Here is a 17,860-nt window from a genome sequence, read left to right as displayed (position 1 = left end):
ATTGAAAATTCTCATTACTGGTAGGAATTTAACGCGCGCGGGAGGAATCGTTCACCCAACCGGCCAAAGAAAAGTTGATGGAAAGCAATGAAGAGACAACAACAACAACAAAAAAAAAGACAAAAAACAAAATGGGAAAGCAAAATAAAGAACGAAAAAAAAAAAAAAAAATTATAGAGATCATCATCATCGTCATCGTCATCGTCATCATCAACAAAATCGATCAGGATCATCATTATTACCAGGTATACCATTTACCAATTTTATAAACCACGCATCAATGCCAATTAATAGGAAAAGATCTCTTAGTCCAAATACAGAGTCATCTTTCACAAAAGATGGTTCTGATGAACAGAAAAGATCCACACTTTCATCATATTTTTCAAAATTTAAACAATCGTTCTTATCCCCATCTCCAACTGCAGAAACTAAAGATAACGATTCACAACCAAATGAATCACCAGCTGAGGTTAATATTGATAATGATTCTTTAACTAATTTCACACCATCAGATAAAAGAAGAAGATTATCTATCCAGGGGCATCCTTCTCCTCAGCAAATCCCAAGATCTTCTGTTGCTTATAGTGCACAATTCTTGCCTCGTCAAAGATCATACCTGATCATCTACAATGGGGTTAAGACAAACGAAGAGGAATTGAACAATGATTTGGAGGTTAGAGTTACAGCCAAAGAATTACAAAGTAGCACCAACGACCGTGATGATTCTCCTTTGTTGGACTTGCCTCCGGCACCAAATTCTGATATCATTCTTGGAGGTGGTGAAATTGATGAGAAAGTAGCAGTTGAAGAAGAGAAAGATGATAATGGAAATGTTGCAGAATTCCAAGAAGTGATTGAGTATGCCCCATTGTACCAAGATGAAAGTGGGAATATTGTTCGTCCACCGTTCATTAATTTGGACCCAAGAGAAAGATACCAGTTGTTACAGTTAAAACGTTCTATTGAAACATCAGAAGCTTTACAAAGTAGAATAAAGTATATGGTGAATCCTAATGAGACACAAAGCAGGAAGATCAAAGGAACTAACAAAGTTGAAACTTCGACTCAAACTCATGACATTGATTATTTGAATACAAAGTTAAGTTTCAAAAGGAAATCCGAACCTCATAGTTTAATTCAACAACGTCCCTTGAAGAAACAAAAGCGTAGAGGATTTGCAATGCCAGTTTTAGAATATGATATTACGCCCAAAGAACCAGTTGTTTCTACTTCTTCTTTGAATGGAGTTTTAGGTGAAGTCAGTAAACCTAAATTTAAAGATCTGACTATTGTTGAAGACAAGAAAATAACTCGTATTATCCCCAGAGAAGATGAAGAACCAATTTCGAAAAAGTTTGCCAAACCAAGCGGAACTGGTAACCGTGATTTATTTGGCAGAGAGGATACTAGTACTTTGAAATTGGATGATAATTATATCAAACAAACTGATTCGATATCGGATATCATCAAGCTCAAAGATAATTTGGAAGAGACAAATAAGACAAAGAAAGTTTCTGTTGGTCCATCTTCTGGATTTAAATTCAACATTAAGAAAGATGACTTTAAAGAAGTTTTGGATGCAAGAAAAGAAAACGACAAAATGCTTGAAAATACTAAATCAACCAAAAGTGGTTTGTTTGAGGAAAAGAAACCAGAAGAAAAGACAAGTTTGTTCAGTAACGACTCAAAGCCGCTGTTCCTGTTTGGTGGATCCAAGAAACCAGAGCAACCTTCGTTATTCACCAAATCTGATAATGATAGCAAAGAACCACCCAAAATTTCATTTGGAGGACAACCAGCCCAGACAAAAGAAGCCCCTAAATTTTCTTTTGGAAAGACAGCTACTCCCGAAGAACCAAAGTTATTGCTTAATAATAACAAGGAAAAATCAGAGGAACCAAAAACATCAAGCTTGTTTAGTTTTGGTTCAACAGAAGAGAAGAAAACAACAGATGCACCAAAACAAGTTTTATTTGGAGACAAGAAGGATTCAGAATCGGAAAAACCATTATTCAGTTTTGGTGGACCAAAGAAAGATGCTGGAACAGCACCTACATTTTCATTTGGTGGAAAGAAAGAATCCACTCCTGCATCTCTTGATGACAAAAAAGATACTCCAAGTATATCTTTTTCGTTGACTGCTAACAAGAAGGAAGAAGAAAAGCCTAAACTAGATGAAGCAAAACCATTATTTTCATTCAGCGGTGCCACATCAAAAGATTCAACGCCATCTATACCAAATACAGCATCACCAACTCCATTTTCTTTTGGTGTCCAAGCGAAAGATGACAAAAAGGATGAACAACCAAAATCAGGGTTATTCTCACTTCCTCAAAGTAAAACCGACACGGCAACTCTGGCAGGAAGCACATTCAAGTTTGGAACTAGTAATGACAAATCCCAAAAACGTCAACTTGACGATGATAATGCAAAAACTGAAACCGAAAAGAAGGACAAGAATGAAAACCAACAATCTGTTACCAAAAAGGTTGATTTTGAAACACCAGCATCGACCACCCCACAGCCAATTCTGTTTTCATTTGGCAGTGCCACTAGTAGTAATTCGAAGCCTGCATTTAATTTGGGAGCCAACACCACTGAAAAGAATACTAGTACTCCAAGCACTCCATCTGTTGCTACATCAACTCCTGCTCCTGCTCCTGGGTCAGGGTCAGGGCCAGGGTCTACACTTACAAATAACGCTACCAATGCTCCAAATGTGGGAGCCTTTTCCTTCAATACTGCAAGTAAACCAACTCCTCCACCAGTAGGAAATCCAAACTTTAAATTTGCAGCTGGAATCACACCACCATCTGGAGCCAAGCCACTGTTCAATTTCAGCGCACCAGCCAGTTCATCTACACCAACATTTGGTGGATTCGGCCAAACACCTGCTTTTGGTGGAAGTGCTACTAGCGCAAGTCCAGCATTTGGTCAATCTAACAATACAGGAGGTGCATTTGGACAATCTAACAATGCAGGAGGCGCATTTGGACAATCTGCTCCACCTAGTGTCTTTGGGCAGTCGTCATCAAGCAATAACAACACTTTTGGTCAATCTAGTAATATGTTTGGTAGTAAACTGGCTACAAATATAACAACAGGTCCTGCTAATACTGCATTTGGAAGTAGACCTGCAACACCTACATTTAACTTTGGAGGTGCAACCAATCCTGCTGGTAGCACTAATCCTGCAATGCCTGCTCCATTACCAAGTGGAGTGCCGCTGTTTAATTTTACAGGTAGCAAAGAATCTACACCTGATCCTGCAACTATTTTTGGTCAACATAATGCCAATAGAAGTGCTAGTTCCACCCCATTCGGTAATACTATGAACAATAATATGTTTGGTCAACAAGCACAACCACAGACACAGCCACAACAACAGCCAAACATGTTTGGTGCTACTAGTAATCCTGCAAATAACTCATTTACATTTGGTGGTGCTAATGGTGCTCCAACTATCAATGGTGGTGTCCCTACACCAGTGGTGAATCCACGTAGAATTATCCAACCAAGATCTAGAAGAAGATAATGAGGAGTCAAGGTGGATAGATATGTTTTCTTTTTAGTTTGTATAGAACATTTTATACTGTATTATAATACTATGTTGTTTTAGAAATGAATGCCGACATGCATGGCTTATTTCCGATTGAGTCTCTGAAAAAGTGGGGTTTATCGAAGGTGGAGAGTATCGGTGTTAAACAGGCACACACATACACACACACATAGAGAGAAATAATTTACATGTGTCATTTTAATTTTGTGCAAAAATATCAATTTTCTCTCATCAATAACACGTGAATGATATCACGTGGGTAAACGTAGAATAAGGTTATGGACATGAGCAAGTAAGTAGATATTGTGTCCATTAACCCTTGATATCAATTGAATTTGCATCTATAATTTAACATCAATAGGTCTGATATAAACACAAACTCTCGAAAAGGCAAATTTATCATGACACACGTATTTTGTACGCCACAAACTTTGGAAACATGAAATGAGTGTCATATAAAAAGACAGATTATAATATGCAACACTAGGAGATAATACGTATAGGTGCTTACAGTAATATAAAACAAACAAACAAACAAAAATGAGAGAGATGAATATGGACCGCGGGATGTATACCAATTGACAAGGTTAAAAAAAGAAAAAATAAAAAAAAGACAATCCAACCTTGATTTCCCAAATAGGAAATGAACGAAATATAACGTAGGAACAACCATTTATTATTGATTGCTATTATTATTAAAACTGCAAGTAATAATGTATTACAAGGCGTGCGACGATTAGTGAGCACCAACATTATAGTAATTCTAGAATATCAATGAGTAGAGTTTCTATAATGGTCACAAGAATAGGAAAAGAAAAGTCATTGTATAATATAGAGGGGGTTTCGCTTGTTTCATATATATATACTTTTGCTAGCACGCAAACCACGTGAATGATGATAATACAAGCAATTGTGACGAAATCGTCAATTAGACTACACATATCTGATACACGTTTGATGCTGTTGGAACTTTCATGTGTATCAAAAGTTCTAGCAATAACACTTGATGGTTATGGTGAATGAAATGTGGAGAAATAAACTAGCAAACAATAAGCATACCCACCTATTTCAAGAGATAATCCCAACATCCTGTATACAAACTACGTACTCGTGACATAAGATTTCCTTAATTAGGTAATGAATTTTTTTTGCCTATTAATTCTTATGTTGTATAATTATATTGTTGTTGCGTTAGTCAATAACCACCCCCTAACTAATGAACAAAAATAGACAAAAGCAAAAAAGAAATGAAATATGGATTTTCACTTTTTTGGAATTTTTATTTTTTTTTTTTGGGTTTAATAGATTTTTAACTTGAGAATGTGATAATTATCGTTCCGTCTCCAACTTGCTCCTCAATTTTTGTAAATTGATAAACGGTAAATCTTGTTGATATATAAATACCACCACAAACTCTCCAGTTGTAAAGATAATAAATAAACATACTTCTTTTAGTTTATCACTCTTCTTATCAAAAGAAACATCTCCTTTTATATTTTTCATTTCTCAGATTTTGGAATTCTACTTACATTGTGGTTAATTCGGAATACAAATAATCAACCTACCTAAACGACTGATTAAATCATCTGACCTTAAATCTGCACTTCACTACCTGAAACACTACTCACAACAACAATAACAACACAATTGATTAAAGTGAAAAAATAGAAACCCAACCAATTGACTTACAAATTAATCATTTCCTCCCATTGATTTAAATTTTGATTTTTTTTTGCATTTTCTTGCTCCGCCTACGAAATCTAAACTTTTTCCCCTTTTGATAATTCTTCAAGATTTGGTGGAAAAAAAAATTTCATAAGCAACAGCAAAAAAAAAACTACACAACAAAAAAAAATTATTAACGAAAATTTAAAGTTGGTCCTTTTCAAATCAAGGAGGTAAAAAAAAAAATTAAATTTACAACAACAGCTGTTCTTTAATAATTGGCACTTTAGAATAACTATATCGACCACCCACAATGACTTCTGAAAACGTTAAATACCGTTTACAGAGAATTCAAACCCTTAATGGTGAACAAGAAGTTACCTTGAAACAAGTCTGGGCATACTTTTTGAAGTTCTACGGTTATCCAATTGATATTTCGGATCAAGATTTGGCTTATAAACAATGTTTTGTTGCTTCTACTTCAACTGCCAATTTTGATGAATCACAAGCTATTCCAACATTAGGTTTATCAAAGACAAACACTAGAGGTTCAATTAATTCTACAACAAGCACTGCATCCAAAAAGAAGAGAGGTTTGTTTGGTTCCAAGAAATCATCCGCATCGGCCATGAATGCCAGTGTCAGTAACCAACTGACTGGTACTCCACCAGCAAATTCCAAAAGAATGATGCAAATCCAATCACAATCATCTTCAGAAAGATATGTCCCAGTAGACAGACCAAGTGAAGAATTCTTTGCTATCTATGCTCACCATTTCAAGGCAAGTTATGAATATTCCGATGATTATGACCCAAGTTTGGATTCTGCTGTCGGTGGTGGTGGTTACTCCAATGGTAATGGATACTATGGAAATGATGATGCTGCATCAATCAACTCTATGGAAACTTTTGTTACTGCTTCTACTTCCTTAACTGATTATGATGATTTGCCAGCTCTGATTTTTAAGAACAATGGAAGAGCCAATGGTAATACATATGGTGGTAGAATTGGTCACCCTGGTAAACAACAGCAGCAACAGCAGCAGCAATACCAACAATCAGGATTCTCATCATCTGGAGGACGTTCTCTTCATGAAGCTACCCTTAACTATCCTGTTCATGTCAATACTGGCCGCAGTCCACTTACTTTCCTTAATCAATACAATCCAAAGGAACAGCATCAAGCTATTTGCAGAGTTCCTCGTAACGATTTAATTGATAATCTTCTATTACGTTTTATCAGAGCAAGAAAGTGGGATAGTGAAAGAGCCATTGAGATGATGTCCAAATCCTTGCATTGGAGAAGTACTGATTTCCCAGCTGATATCTGGGCCATGGAAGGTGATGCCCCATCCTATCTTAACGGAACTAATAAAGGGTTTGTTCATAATTTCACCACTGAAAAATCCTGGATCAAAGGCAGAGATAAGAACAATAACCCAATTTTCATGTTTCAAGCCAAGAAGCATTTCACTGCTGATTCTCCATTGGAACAAAACCAAAGATATGCCATTGTTACTATTGAATGGGTTAGATTGTTTTTAAGAGAAGTTAGTGAATCTGTTGATACTTGTACCATTGTCTTTGATTTGACTGGTTTCTCACTTAAGAATGCCGATTACTCCACCATCAAGTTTTTGGCTGATGTTTTTGAAGCCCATTATCCAGAAACTCTTGGTTTCATTTTGATTCACAATGCTCCATGGATTTTCTCTACTGTTTGGAACATCATTAAAGGTTGGTTAGATCCAGTTGTTGCCTCCAAGATCCATTTCACCAAAGATTCTAAAGAATTGTCTAAATTCATTGATCCAACTTTGATTCCAGATTATTTGGGTGGTGAAGATACTACCCGTGGATTCTATCCAATTCCTGAACCAAAAGACGAATTTCCACCAAAACAAAAGGATGCTGAATTTGTTAGATTAAGAAGAGAAAGGGATGAATTGTTTGTTAGATTTGTTGAAACTACCAAGAGATGGATTGAATCTACAAACCCTCAAGTATCTGAAAAATACTTGAGAGATAAGATTGATTTAAATGTGGCAATCTCCAAAAATTATATTCAATTAGATCCATATATTAGAAATGCAGGTATTTATGATAGAGATGGTACGTTGACTGTCGGTCATTAGAAACGATAAGGTTATTATTATTCTTTTTTTCATCATTTATGCGTTCTCCCCTTTTTTTTTAACTTTTACTTCATTGTCTATTAGTTTCATATATGTTATATTTTTATATATATTTATTAAAGAAAAATCAGTGTTGACTAAAAACAATTGTAGAAATCGTGGTTGGAGATTTGTATGACGTATTATTTTGGCTGCGTTTTACTGCGAAATTTTCCGAAAAAAATTAAAAGTTGAAATGAGATCGAGAAATGGTCTCTGTCAGCTTGCACTCGAATAATCACTTACACTATGACGGATTTGGTATATATTACAGTAGTTGAAGAATGATTATAGTTAATTTAATATCAAAATTTACTGCCAACAAATCGCACACACACGCATATGACTACAGTCTAATCTGTCAAACTAATTCCATGTCAAAACAATCGCCTACAAATTGACACACATACATGCATTCATTCTCCCTTTGTTCGAAAGGATTCAATGATTAATATCCATCCATTGGTTGATTTTTCCAAAAATATGTATTCTTTAACACGTTGATCCTTTTTCGTTTTGTCGATCCAATACCCATTGGAATGTATTGTTGACCACTATATATATAAACAGGTTAATATTTCTTCAATGTTGATGATTCTACGGTTTTATTATTCCTCATCTAGTCGTTGACATGTTTTTATCACAGTTGGTAGTTTCCCTTGTGTTTGGATTACTTGTCACTGCTTCTCCTATAACTTCACCTCCTGGTTTCATTGCACTAGACTTTGACATTATTAAAACGCAAAAGAATATCGTTCCCAATGAGAATATCATTGTTTCTAAAAGACAACCAGTTCCTGTAACTTTGATAAAGGAACAAATAGCTTATGCGGCCGAGATAACTATTGGTTCAAATAACCAGAAACAAACAGTTATTATTGATACTGGATCCTCTGATTTATGGGTAGTTGACAAAAATGCCACGTGTGTTCGTAGATTTGAACAACAAGTGCAAGATTTTTGTAAAGCAAATGGAACGTATGATCCAATTACATCTAGTTCTGCTAAAAAATTAGGAACAGTTTTTGATATTAGCTATGGAGATAAAACCAATTCTCTGGGAAATTGGTATAAGGATACTATTAAGATTGGTGGGATTACTATTACTAACCAACAATTTGCAAATGTCAAATCGACTTCTGTTGCTCAGGGAGTCATGGGAATTGGATTCAAAACAAATGAAGCTTCTAATGTTACTTATGATAATGTTCCCATCACTTTGAAAAAACAAGGGATAATTTCCAAAAGTGCCTATTCACTTTACCTAAATTCATCAGATTCAACAACTGGTGAGATAATTTTTGGTGGGGTTGACAATGCTAAATATACTGGTAAATTAATCGACTTGCCTGTTACTTCCAATAGAGAATTAAGAATCTATTTAAATAGTCTTACTATTGGTGTGACAAATATTTCTGCTTCAATGGATGTTCTTTTGGATTCAGGTACTACTTTTACATATCTTCAACAAGATGTATTGCAACATGTTGTTGACAAATTTAATGGACAACTAATTCATGATGCTTTAGGTAATCCCTTACATCTTGTTGATTGTGACTTACCAGGAAACATTGATTTTGAATTTTCCAATAGTTCAAAGATTTCCGTACCAAGTTCTGAGTTTGCTGTTAAATTATATACCATCAATGGAGAATTGTATCCTAAATGTCAACTCAGTATCTTAACAAGTAGTGCTAACATTCTTGGTAATAACTTTTTAAGATCAGCTTACATAGTGTATGATTTGGAAGATAAAAAGATCTCCTTGGCTCAAGTGAAATACACTTCTAAATCTAACATACTTCCACTTACATAGCAACATCGATACAGTAAATCTAATGTAATGATATATTCTCTAGTTAATACATTTATATAAATAAAAAAAAAAGTCTATGAAATAAAATGTATAAAGTCCTACTCTCTAGAACAGTCTCTTCCAAAGAGATATACTTTGATCCAATCAAAACAGACCAATACTTGATTCTTTATAGATAAACACATCATAACGTAAGCTGATCTCCAGAATAAATATGTCAAATTTCCTCCAGCAGCGACATTTGACCAAGAACCAACAGCAACATCAGCAACGGCTTTTTCTGATCCAATATATGCTAAGGAACCTCTGTAATTGTAAACAAATTCCGGTAAAGCCTTTTCTAATTTATGTAATCTCTTTAAGGAGAATTCACTTGGAGGTTGTTGTGATTGATCATGTTGCATCTTGTAACGTAATGATTCCACTTTTTGCAATTTACCAAAATATTTAGCTAAGAAACAACCTTGTTGGAATGCAACTTGAGCTGTTGCTGGATATTTAGTTATTGTACAATCACCTAATGCAAAAATATTCAGAGACCCATTAAGTTTTAATTTTCCATTTACCAAAAATCCTCTTCTATTAGTTTGTTCAGGAATTGTTTCGATTAAACGCAGGACAAAATTTCTAGTAGAATTACCTGTTGCCCATATAAGCATCCCATATGGCATAGGGGTGGTTGTATGATCTTTCTTGTTAAAAATAGAAGCATGAGTGTTATCAACTTCGACAATTCTAGAATTAGTAATCAAATTAATATTGGTATCTTTGAAAATATGATTAGTAAAATCAACTAATTTAGGACTAAATGTATGTAAAACAACAGGTTGACTTTCAACTAAAGTAACTTTCATATCTTTGGCAATTTGAGGCATCCATTTTTTAAGATCTTGATCAATATAATCTTGGATCTCACCAGCAGTTTCAACCCCAGTTGGACCACCACCACAAACTAAAACTTGTAATAATCTTTTTCTTTCAGGATCATTTTCAGGTAATAGATTAGCAGCTTCTACTAAATCAATCAATTTCTTTTTAATCTTAACTGAATCATTTACTTCTTTAACAAATATCGAGTTTTCAGCCACACCGGGGATACCAAAAGTAGATGGCTGTGCACCAATGGAAACAACCAAGTAATCATAATTCAAATCAGTGGTGATAGTGTCCATTCCATGTTCTTGACCAATACGAGTACATGTTGAAGAGGTACTTTGACCACTATGACCCGAATGTACGGTAGTTGATTGTTGTACTGTCAATTTGTTTTGAGTCGGATCAATATCAATTGCTTCTGCTTCTAAATATAAGACTTCTCCTGGACATCTACTTGTGATTGCTCTAACTGGTTCGATAATAGATCTCATATCAATGGTTCCTGTTGGTACACTTGGTAACAATGGAGTGAAAAGAAAATAGTTTCTTGGAGATACAAGAACAACATTATATAATGTAGTATCCAAATTTTTCAATAATGATATGGCACCCCAACCAGAACCCAATATTACTAATGATTTTTTCTTTTCACCATTAGGAAAAGTTGGTGATTGTTTTATTTGATGGACTGGTCTTGATTCTTGATAGATTTTGTATCCGAGGAACGAGGTTGCACCTACCGCGGTGAGCGCAATTCCTGAAACGGTATACTTGACAAACTTTCTTAAAATTTGGAACCTTCTAGGCATTGATAATTAAAGAAAGTAATTAATGAACAAATCTTCCAAAATAATAAAACAAAAAACGAATGAACAATTTAAAGAAATTCGCCCAATATAAATGTGGTTATGATTTGGCATGAAACATCTTGAAAATGAAGAAAAACTCGATGGACCAATATATCCGAAGGGAACACAGTTTTGCGAAACTACGAGAACGGAATTAAAGGGTAATCAAATTTCAGCTCACAAAGCTCTGATAACGAAAACAAAGAAGACAAGAATATCCCGCAAATCCTTTCCATATGAAAATACACAGCAACTTTAATTTACGTATCATGGAGGATGGGGGGGGGGTGGAGGAGGAGGAATAGAGGCTTAATCGTTTTGCTGTTCAAGGTAATTTGACTTTAATGTCTACAAGAAGCTTTCATCCAACAGACCGAACATACCGCAAAAACTCTAGCTAAAGAAAGAATAAACTTACTTAAGCCGCCAAATGGACCTGAAGTAAAGACAAGAAAAGAAAAGAAACAATTGCTGCACAGTGGAGTAGGGTACAACAAGAGAAGAGGAAGGGGAGAAACGTATTTACGGACCATTTCGGTACATCAAAAACCAAGCATGTACTCCAACCCATAACGTTTGAGGCTGATCCGGATGATATGATATAATATGATATGCTGGAAGTAATTGATGACCTACCCAATCATGAAAGGCACGTTAATAAAGAATGAAATCATTTTTCATTGTTTTAAAAATAGTGTTTGAGTTTATATTATCCGAGAGTAATTCCAGGGGTGAGGAAAAAAGGTCGGAACTTGAATACCCGAGTACATGAAACACACACGATAATGCCATGCCAACAACTAAGATGAATAATATGGGTTATTTTCTTATCACGTATTGTCTACTATTAGAATTCCTGTTGTCAGGGAGGGAGGGAGAGAGAGAGATGTACTGGCTCAATATCGGTTAACACCAATCAATGGTCAATATGCAGTACTATCACGTGATATTATAAGCGTGATTCTTTTTTCTCTTTAATCAGGCTGAAGTAAAGCTAACAAAAAAAAAATGGTGAACGATAAAAAAAAACAATTACACAATTTTCACATTTGCCAAAAACAATCAACAAATTTATACTTAGGAATCATGTCACGAAGAGCAGGAAGAAGAGGGTATACTTCAGATACTACAACAAATGCATCACAGGAGGATGATATAATTATTGAAGATGAAGAAGAAGATCTTGTTGAAGAGGAAGAAGAAGACGAAAATGAAGTAACTAGATGTATTTGTGGAAATGATGAATTAACTAATGATTCAATCAACAAAGAATTAGCATCATTTTTAAAGAAACATTATAAGATTGATATTGATCAAGGACTTTTCATTCTGTGTGAAAATTGTTCAGTTTGGCAACATGGATATTGTGTGGGGTTATTTGAAAACAATGATGTTCCTGATAAATATTGGTGTGAATTGTGTAAACCTGAATTACACATATTAGTGAAATATGATGGATATTCCAAGAGAACTTTGTACAAACCAGTTAATGATAAAAGAAAGAAATTAGAACAAATGACATTTAATGAAACTGTTGATAGTGGAGTACCAAAGAGAAAAGCAAAGAACGAGAGGTCATCTCCACAAGGTGCAGGAGGACATAAGGATAAAAGAAAGGAAAGAAGACATCATCACCATCACCATCCTTATAATAGTGAGGATGATGAGGAATATGATGAGCAATTAAAGAAAGCTTTGAGAGAAAGTGCAAGAGAATCAGGAATGAAAGTCAGTGAATCAGACGCCAACGATAATAGTACCAAGACCAATGAGGTTAAACTTGAACAGGAACAAACCACCAAAAGATCAACTAAGAAAAGCGGTGATGACAGTTCAGATTCTTTAAAGAAGAGAAGATCAAATGATTCTGATGATCAAGACTCAAAACGTATTAAATCAGAAAAATCCAATCAAAAGAGTTCTCCTGTTAATGAATCCAATGTCGAAGTAGGAGAGGTTAAACCAAAGGAAGAAGAGGAAGTAACAACAGAAGGGAAAGAAAAGGAAGAAGAAGAAATAACAACAAATTCTAATCAATCACGAACAGTTAAACGAAAGAAAAGAACCCCACCACGTGGATCATCAGCTAAACCTAGCACCAAGAAATCTCGAGAATCATCTGTTGAAAACAATGCAGTTCCTACTCTTACAAAAGAAGAATTAATCCAACAACCATCAAAACCAAGATATGTTAATGATAACTCGTCAATTTATGAGTTACGTAAACGAACAATGGCTATATTGGAATGGCTTGGTCGTTCTCAATTAGAGCTTGAAGAAGAGAAACAACAAAAACTACAGTTATTTTCATTCATTGGTGATGATAATGAAGATGGTAAACAAAAGGAATCAGCACAGAAGGATACACTAGAGTTGAAGGCTACATTTGATGAGAATTTACTTCAAATGGAAAAACTCACTGAAAGAATCTTGTCCTGGCAAGATAAATTTAATAAATATGCTGTATAGATATAAGTATTCGTGGTATTATAAAAAAACAGATTTGTTTCCATCCCATACGGAGATACTGTCGGTAAGTGAAATTACTTCGCACTAAAACCTCGGACGACTCTGAAACTAATTTAACTCAAATGAATTAATTTCTAGAGTATAACGCAGCAGTGAATACGCCACTAATGAACTCAATACTTCTCTTATTAAAATACAGCGAGTGATCTAAAGATAACCAGGTTTCTGGGAGCGACTTAGTTTAAGTCTATTTCTTCTTTCAATTAGTTCCTTATATTCACTTAAACATCGATACTATATAATTATAACAAATAAAACATTTACTACTTTTCTCTCATTTATATTTAATCCAATGACTATTCGTCCAAGTGGATCGATAATACTTTAAACCAAACTAATGAAAATCGACCGATTTCATAACAAATAACATTTCAAACAATAATAAACAAAACTTTCCAATTTGCAGTATATTGCATAAATCAATATCCATTACTGCACAATTCCCTTGTTCGAAAACAAACTAAATCCGGCATATTGACAAGATAGTTTGTTACTTCGCGACAGATACACCGTTCCAAAGTTGCGAATTTCTCGGGAATATTGTCTTCTCGCACATTAAATTCCCCCGCCATATTTCCATGAGTCATATTACAATAGTTAACCCCCTTCCCCCCATGCCCCCCGTTATATCTTCTAAGTAGAGTATAAATAATTGAACGATTCCTCGTTGAAATATCCATACCAGGAATTTAATTAATTTTTTTTTTCCATCAATTGATATAACCAATGCCTAGATTTAAACAAGTTGATGTATTTACCAAAGTTAAATATTTTGGAAATCCAGTAGCTGTAATTTATGATGCAGATGAATTAACTGATTCACAAATGCAAGATATTGCAAGATGGACAAATTTATCAGAGACTACATTTATAATTAAACCAAAATCAACAATAAATGCAAATTATGGATTACGTATATTTACTCCAACTGAAGAATTAACATTTGCTGGTCATCCTACATTAGGTTCAGCATTTGCTTTATTAGAAGATGGGAAAATTATTCCTAAAAATGGTAAAATTTATCAAGAATGTAAAGCTGGATTAGTTGAAATTACAATTTCTGAAATTGATAAATCATTATCTTTTCAATTACCATTTTATAAAATAACATCAATTCTGAATGATGTTAAAAATGAAGTTGAATTAATTTTGGGGAAAAAATCAATTGGTAATCCAATACTTATTGATGATGGACCTAAATGGGCAGTATTTGAATTTGAATCAGGTAATGATGTATTAAATTTAAATATTGATTTAAATAAAATTGAAAAAATTAGTAAAATTAATAATTGGACAGGTATTGGAGTATTTGGTAAACATAAAGATACCGGATTATATGAATTAAGAAATATAGCTCCAATAACTGGTGTACCTGAAGATCCTGCTTGTGGTAGTGGTTCAGGTGCTGTTGGAGTATACTTAAGTTCAGCTCATTCAAATTCAGGAATTTCTTCATTTGAAATTACTCAAGGTACTCCAATTAATAGAGATGCTAAAATTAAAGTTCAAATTAAAGATGATGACAACAACGAAGGAATAAGTATTCATGTTGGTGGTCATGCAGTTACTTGTTTTGAAGGATCGTATTCTATCTAGTTGAAATGTTTTATATATTTTCCAATAAACGTATAAATTCGGATTTTATATCAAGTTTAAGTAATTCATCAGTACCGGAATTTAATTTTTCTAAATCTTGTAATTTTTTAAGTAATTCAATTTCAAGATTAGTTTGTTTACTTAAATCACGTAAATCATCTTCCCAATTAAGGTTATTGAACTCTTCTAAATCTTCACTTGCTACACCAAAGTCACTTGCATCAGCATTAGTGAAAATTTGATCATTGATATCTTCCCAATCAGCGTCAATTTGATTTTTCGCATTAGCTTTAGCTTCAAGATATTCTTTAAATAATCTTCTTTTAGTAATGGTTTTATTGACATGGGAATCTAATTGTTTCATGAATAACTCCTGATTAATGGTTTTATCAGGTCTTGGAAAATTAATCTTGACTGATTCTGGATTGACAAATTTAAGTCTCATCAAGGCTAGGAATTTTTCAAACCATTGAATTAAATGTAAGAAAAGATGTTTATCATCTTTAAGATAAACTTTATGAATGAATTCCCAAATTACTGATTCATTTCTATCCATTAATGATTTTAATCGATTGTAAATTTCAAAAGTATTCATGTAATATATCTCCTCTTCATTAATTTTAGATACTGTGGTTACTAAATCATCCATGAATTTTTGTAATCCTCTAAATGCAATATGAATATCACTTTTAGCAAAAATCGTCATTAAAGGTTGATAGAAAATCGTCAAGAATTTCTTGATCAATTCTGTAAGTTCTGGTTCCTGCCATAACTGTTTAAGTAAATCTTTATCTCGACATCTTACTTGTATTTGCCAGTATTGTTTTAAATTCATGTATAATTCCGATCTTGCAAGGTCTTTCTTTTCGGATATTTCTTGGTAATGTATATATGAAGTTTCAATATCGGTGAATGTAGTTGCAAAATCCTCATCTGTTACCTCTGGAGCTAAAACATTAGTCGAAAGAATACTCATCAACATATTATCTTCACCACCTTCAACTGCCTCATCTCTTATAGTGTTGATAGCATCAATCAGTAATTTAGTATAATTTTGAATTCTTTCTAGATACTTTTCATACCCTTTTAGTTTAGATTCCAAATCTGTCAACTCTTTGTGGAAATCGCTCAAATCTTCATTTAATAACATGATGAATATCATTGATAATAATGAACCACGTTTACTATTACTCCATGGAAACGAAGGAAGTTCAACCAAAAATAAATTTATAACTTTTGAAATTATTGTTGCTGGATTGATAACTCGTAACATTTGATATAATATACCATATGGGAAAAGTCGATGGAATTTCTTCACTTTATTAAACCATTCTTGAGAATTATCTTGGCTTATAAAAGTTTGATAAATTGTAGCAGCAATTTCAACTTTACACCATTCATTAAAAGTTTGTAAAACTGGTGATAATTGTTTGATATCTGGATTAGTTCCTAATTCAGCAAATACATTTGAAATCATATCAGGATTCATAACCATTTTAGCTTTAAAATCATCGAAATCTTTAGTTAATTGCATCATTACTTTGGTTGTTTGTTGTTGGAATTCAATTTGAGTTTCTTTCATGAGTTCTTCATGTTCAAGTCTTTGTTTAATATCTAATTCATCCTCAACTGTTAAAGTTATTTTATCTGTAGTTAAGAATTTTTCAAATACCAAACAATGTTCAATTTCTGGATTTTTAATCAATGCAGTTAAATACCCTCTTAATGCTAATCTTAACTTTTCTCTTATTAATACTTTAGAATTTAATTGAACAATTTCTGATTCTCTATCTGATTCTTGAGAATATCGTGTACCATTAATATCCATATTCTCCATTCCTTCATCATTTTTATGTTTTCTTGGAAGGGCTATTTCACTCATAATCCCTGGGAATTGATTTTTCAACTCATTGTGTAACATTGAAAATTGATGATATGTTTTCACCAATAATTCTGAATTATTATATTCTATTATAAATTGATAATTTGATCGTTTAACTTTTCTAAATGAAAACCAACTATTATTATTATTATTATTATTATTACGATTTCCATTTAACGTATGATCAATTTTTCTTACACCAATTATATTTAATTTGTTCAATTGATTTAAATTTGGAATTATTCTTTTACTTGTTTGAAATTTTTCAATTTTACTAGTATCTGAAGGTTTTAAATGATTTTTAGATAAATAATCCAATTCTTGATTAGTTATAATTACCGAATTATAAAATAACAATAATCCCGATAATATCTTTTTATTAACTTGTCTTCTTTTAGTTACATGTTCTTCTCTTTCTTCTGACCCACTAATTGGTTTTGAATTGAAACTTTCTATAAATGGTTGTAATGTACCTTGCCAAAAATCTTGTTGATCTTTAATTGAATTATTAGTAATGAATGGGAAAGTAGATAAAAAATGACGAAAAAAATACGATAACATTGGTAATTCATGACTTAATTCATTAGAATTATATATCTTTGAATCGAATGGATATCCCAATAAATCACAACAATTGGATTTACTAAACGAATGTAATTCTTTGGATAGTTGTTCTTCTAGTAAGAACTTTTTAAGGAAATGTTCTTCACTTGGAGACAATTGCAATAAGAAATTGTCATTGATACCATTCATGTTCATACCATCCATATCCATATTAGTAGATTACAAAGGGCTGATATGGTGGTGTTGGTGTTGTTGTTGTCCATGAAAGATATGAGTGTGTTTGGTTGCTTGGTTATGAAAATTGCGGTCGCATGAAACGTAGGACAGCTAAGGGGACAGCCAAAGGAAAACC

At 33.4% G+C, this 17,860-nt stretch overlaps 7 protein-coding genes across 7 annotated transcripts; 5 read left to right on the top strand and 2 right to left on the bottom strand. All coding sequences in view use genetic code 12, as the record gives it.

The window, feature by feature from the left end:
* Positions 1 to 280: 280 nt before the first annotated feature.
* On the top strand, positions 281 to 3,535 carry CTRG_02115 (FG-nucleoporin; the record flags this gene model as incomplete). Its single annotated transcript, XM_002547762.1, has 1 exon — positions 281 to 3,535. One exon carries the CDS (start codon positions 281 to 283, stop codon positions 3,533 to 3,535), a length of 3,255 nt encoding a protein of 1,084 aa, XP_002547808.1.
* Positions 3,536 to 5,537: 2,002 nt separating this feature from the next.
* On the top strand, positions 5,538 to 7,358 carry CTRG_02114 (uncharacterized protein; the record flags this gene model as incomplete). Its single annotated transcript, XM_002547761.1, has 1 exon — positions 5,538 to 7,358. One exon carries the CDS (start codon positions 5,538 to 5,540, stop codon positions 7,356 to 7,358), a length of 1,821 nt encoding a protein of 606 aa, XP_002547807.1.
* A 670-nt stretch (positions 7,359 to 8,028) lies between these two features.
* Positions 8,029 to 9,213, top strand: CTRG_02113 (pepsin-like aspartic protease; the record flags this gene model as incomplete). The annotated part of the gene is made up of 1 exon (XM_002547760.1): positions 8,029 to 9,213. One exon carries the CDS (start codon positions 8,029 to 8,031, stop codon positions 9,211 to 9,213), a length of 1,185 nt encoding a protein of 394 aa, XP_002547806.1.
* Positions 9,214 to 9,311: 98 nt separating this feature from the next.
* On the bottom strand, positions 9,312 to 10,898 carry YMX6 (Ymx6p; the record flags this gene model as incomplete). Its single annotated transcript, XM_002547759.1, has 1 exon — positions 9,312 to 10,898. One exon carries the CDS (start codon positions 10,896 to 10,898, stop codon positions 9,312 to 9,314), a length of 1,587 nt encoding a protein of 528 aa, XP_002547805.1.
* Positions 10,899 to 11,945: 1,047 nt separating this feature from the next.
* Positions 11,946 to 13,406, top strand: CTRG_02111 (uncharacterized protein; the record flags this gene model as incomplete). The annotated part of the gene is made up of 1 exon (XM_002547758.1): positions 11,946 to 13,406. One exon carries the CDS (start codon positions 11,946 to 11,948, stop codon positions 13,404 to 13,406), a length of 1,461 nt encoding a protein of 486 aa, XP_002547804.1.
* A 786-nt stretch (positions 13,407 to 14,192) lies between these two features.
* Positions 14,193 to 15,062, top strand: CTRG_02110 (uncharacterized protein; the record flags this gene model as incomplete). The annotated part of the gene is made up of 1 exon (XM_002547757.1): positions 14,193 to 15,062. The coding sequence occupies one exon, from the start codon at positions 14,193 to 14,195 to the stop codon at positions 15,060 to 15,062; it is 870 nt and encodes a 289-aa protein (XP_002547803.1).
* Positions 15,063 to 15,072: 10 nt separating this feature from the next.
* Positions 15,073 to 17,718, bottom strand: CTRG_02109 (uncharacterized protein; the record flags this gene model as incomplete). Its single annotated transcript, XM_002547756.1, has 1 exon — positions 15,073 to 17,718. The coding sequence occupies one exon, from the start codon at positions 17,716 to 17,718 to the stop codon at positions 15,073 to 15,075; it is 2,646 nt and encodes an 881-aa protein (XP_002547802.1).
* Between the last annotated feature and the right edge of the window lie 142 nt (positions 17,719 to 17,860).

Source organism: Candida tropicalis (genome assembly GCF_000006335.3).
Source record: "Candida tropicalis MYA-3404 genomic scaffold supercont3.2, whole genome shotgun sequence".
Taxonomy (NCBI): domain Eukaryota; kingdom Fungi; phylum Ascomycota; class Pichiomycetes; order Serinales; family Debaryomycetaceae; genus Candida; species Candida tropicalis.
The sequence above is the reverse complement of the archived record's forward strand: the minus strand, read 5'-3'. Positions and strand labels throughout refer to the sequence as shown.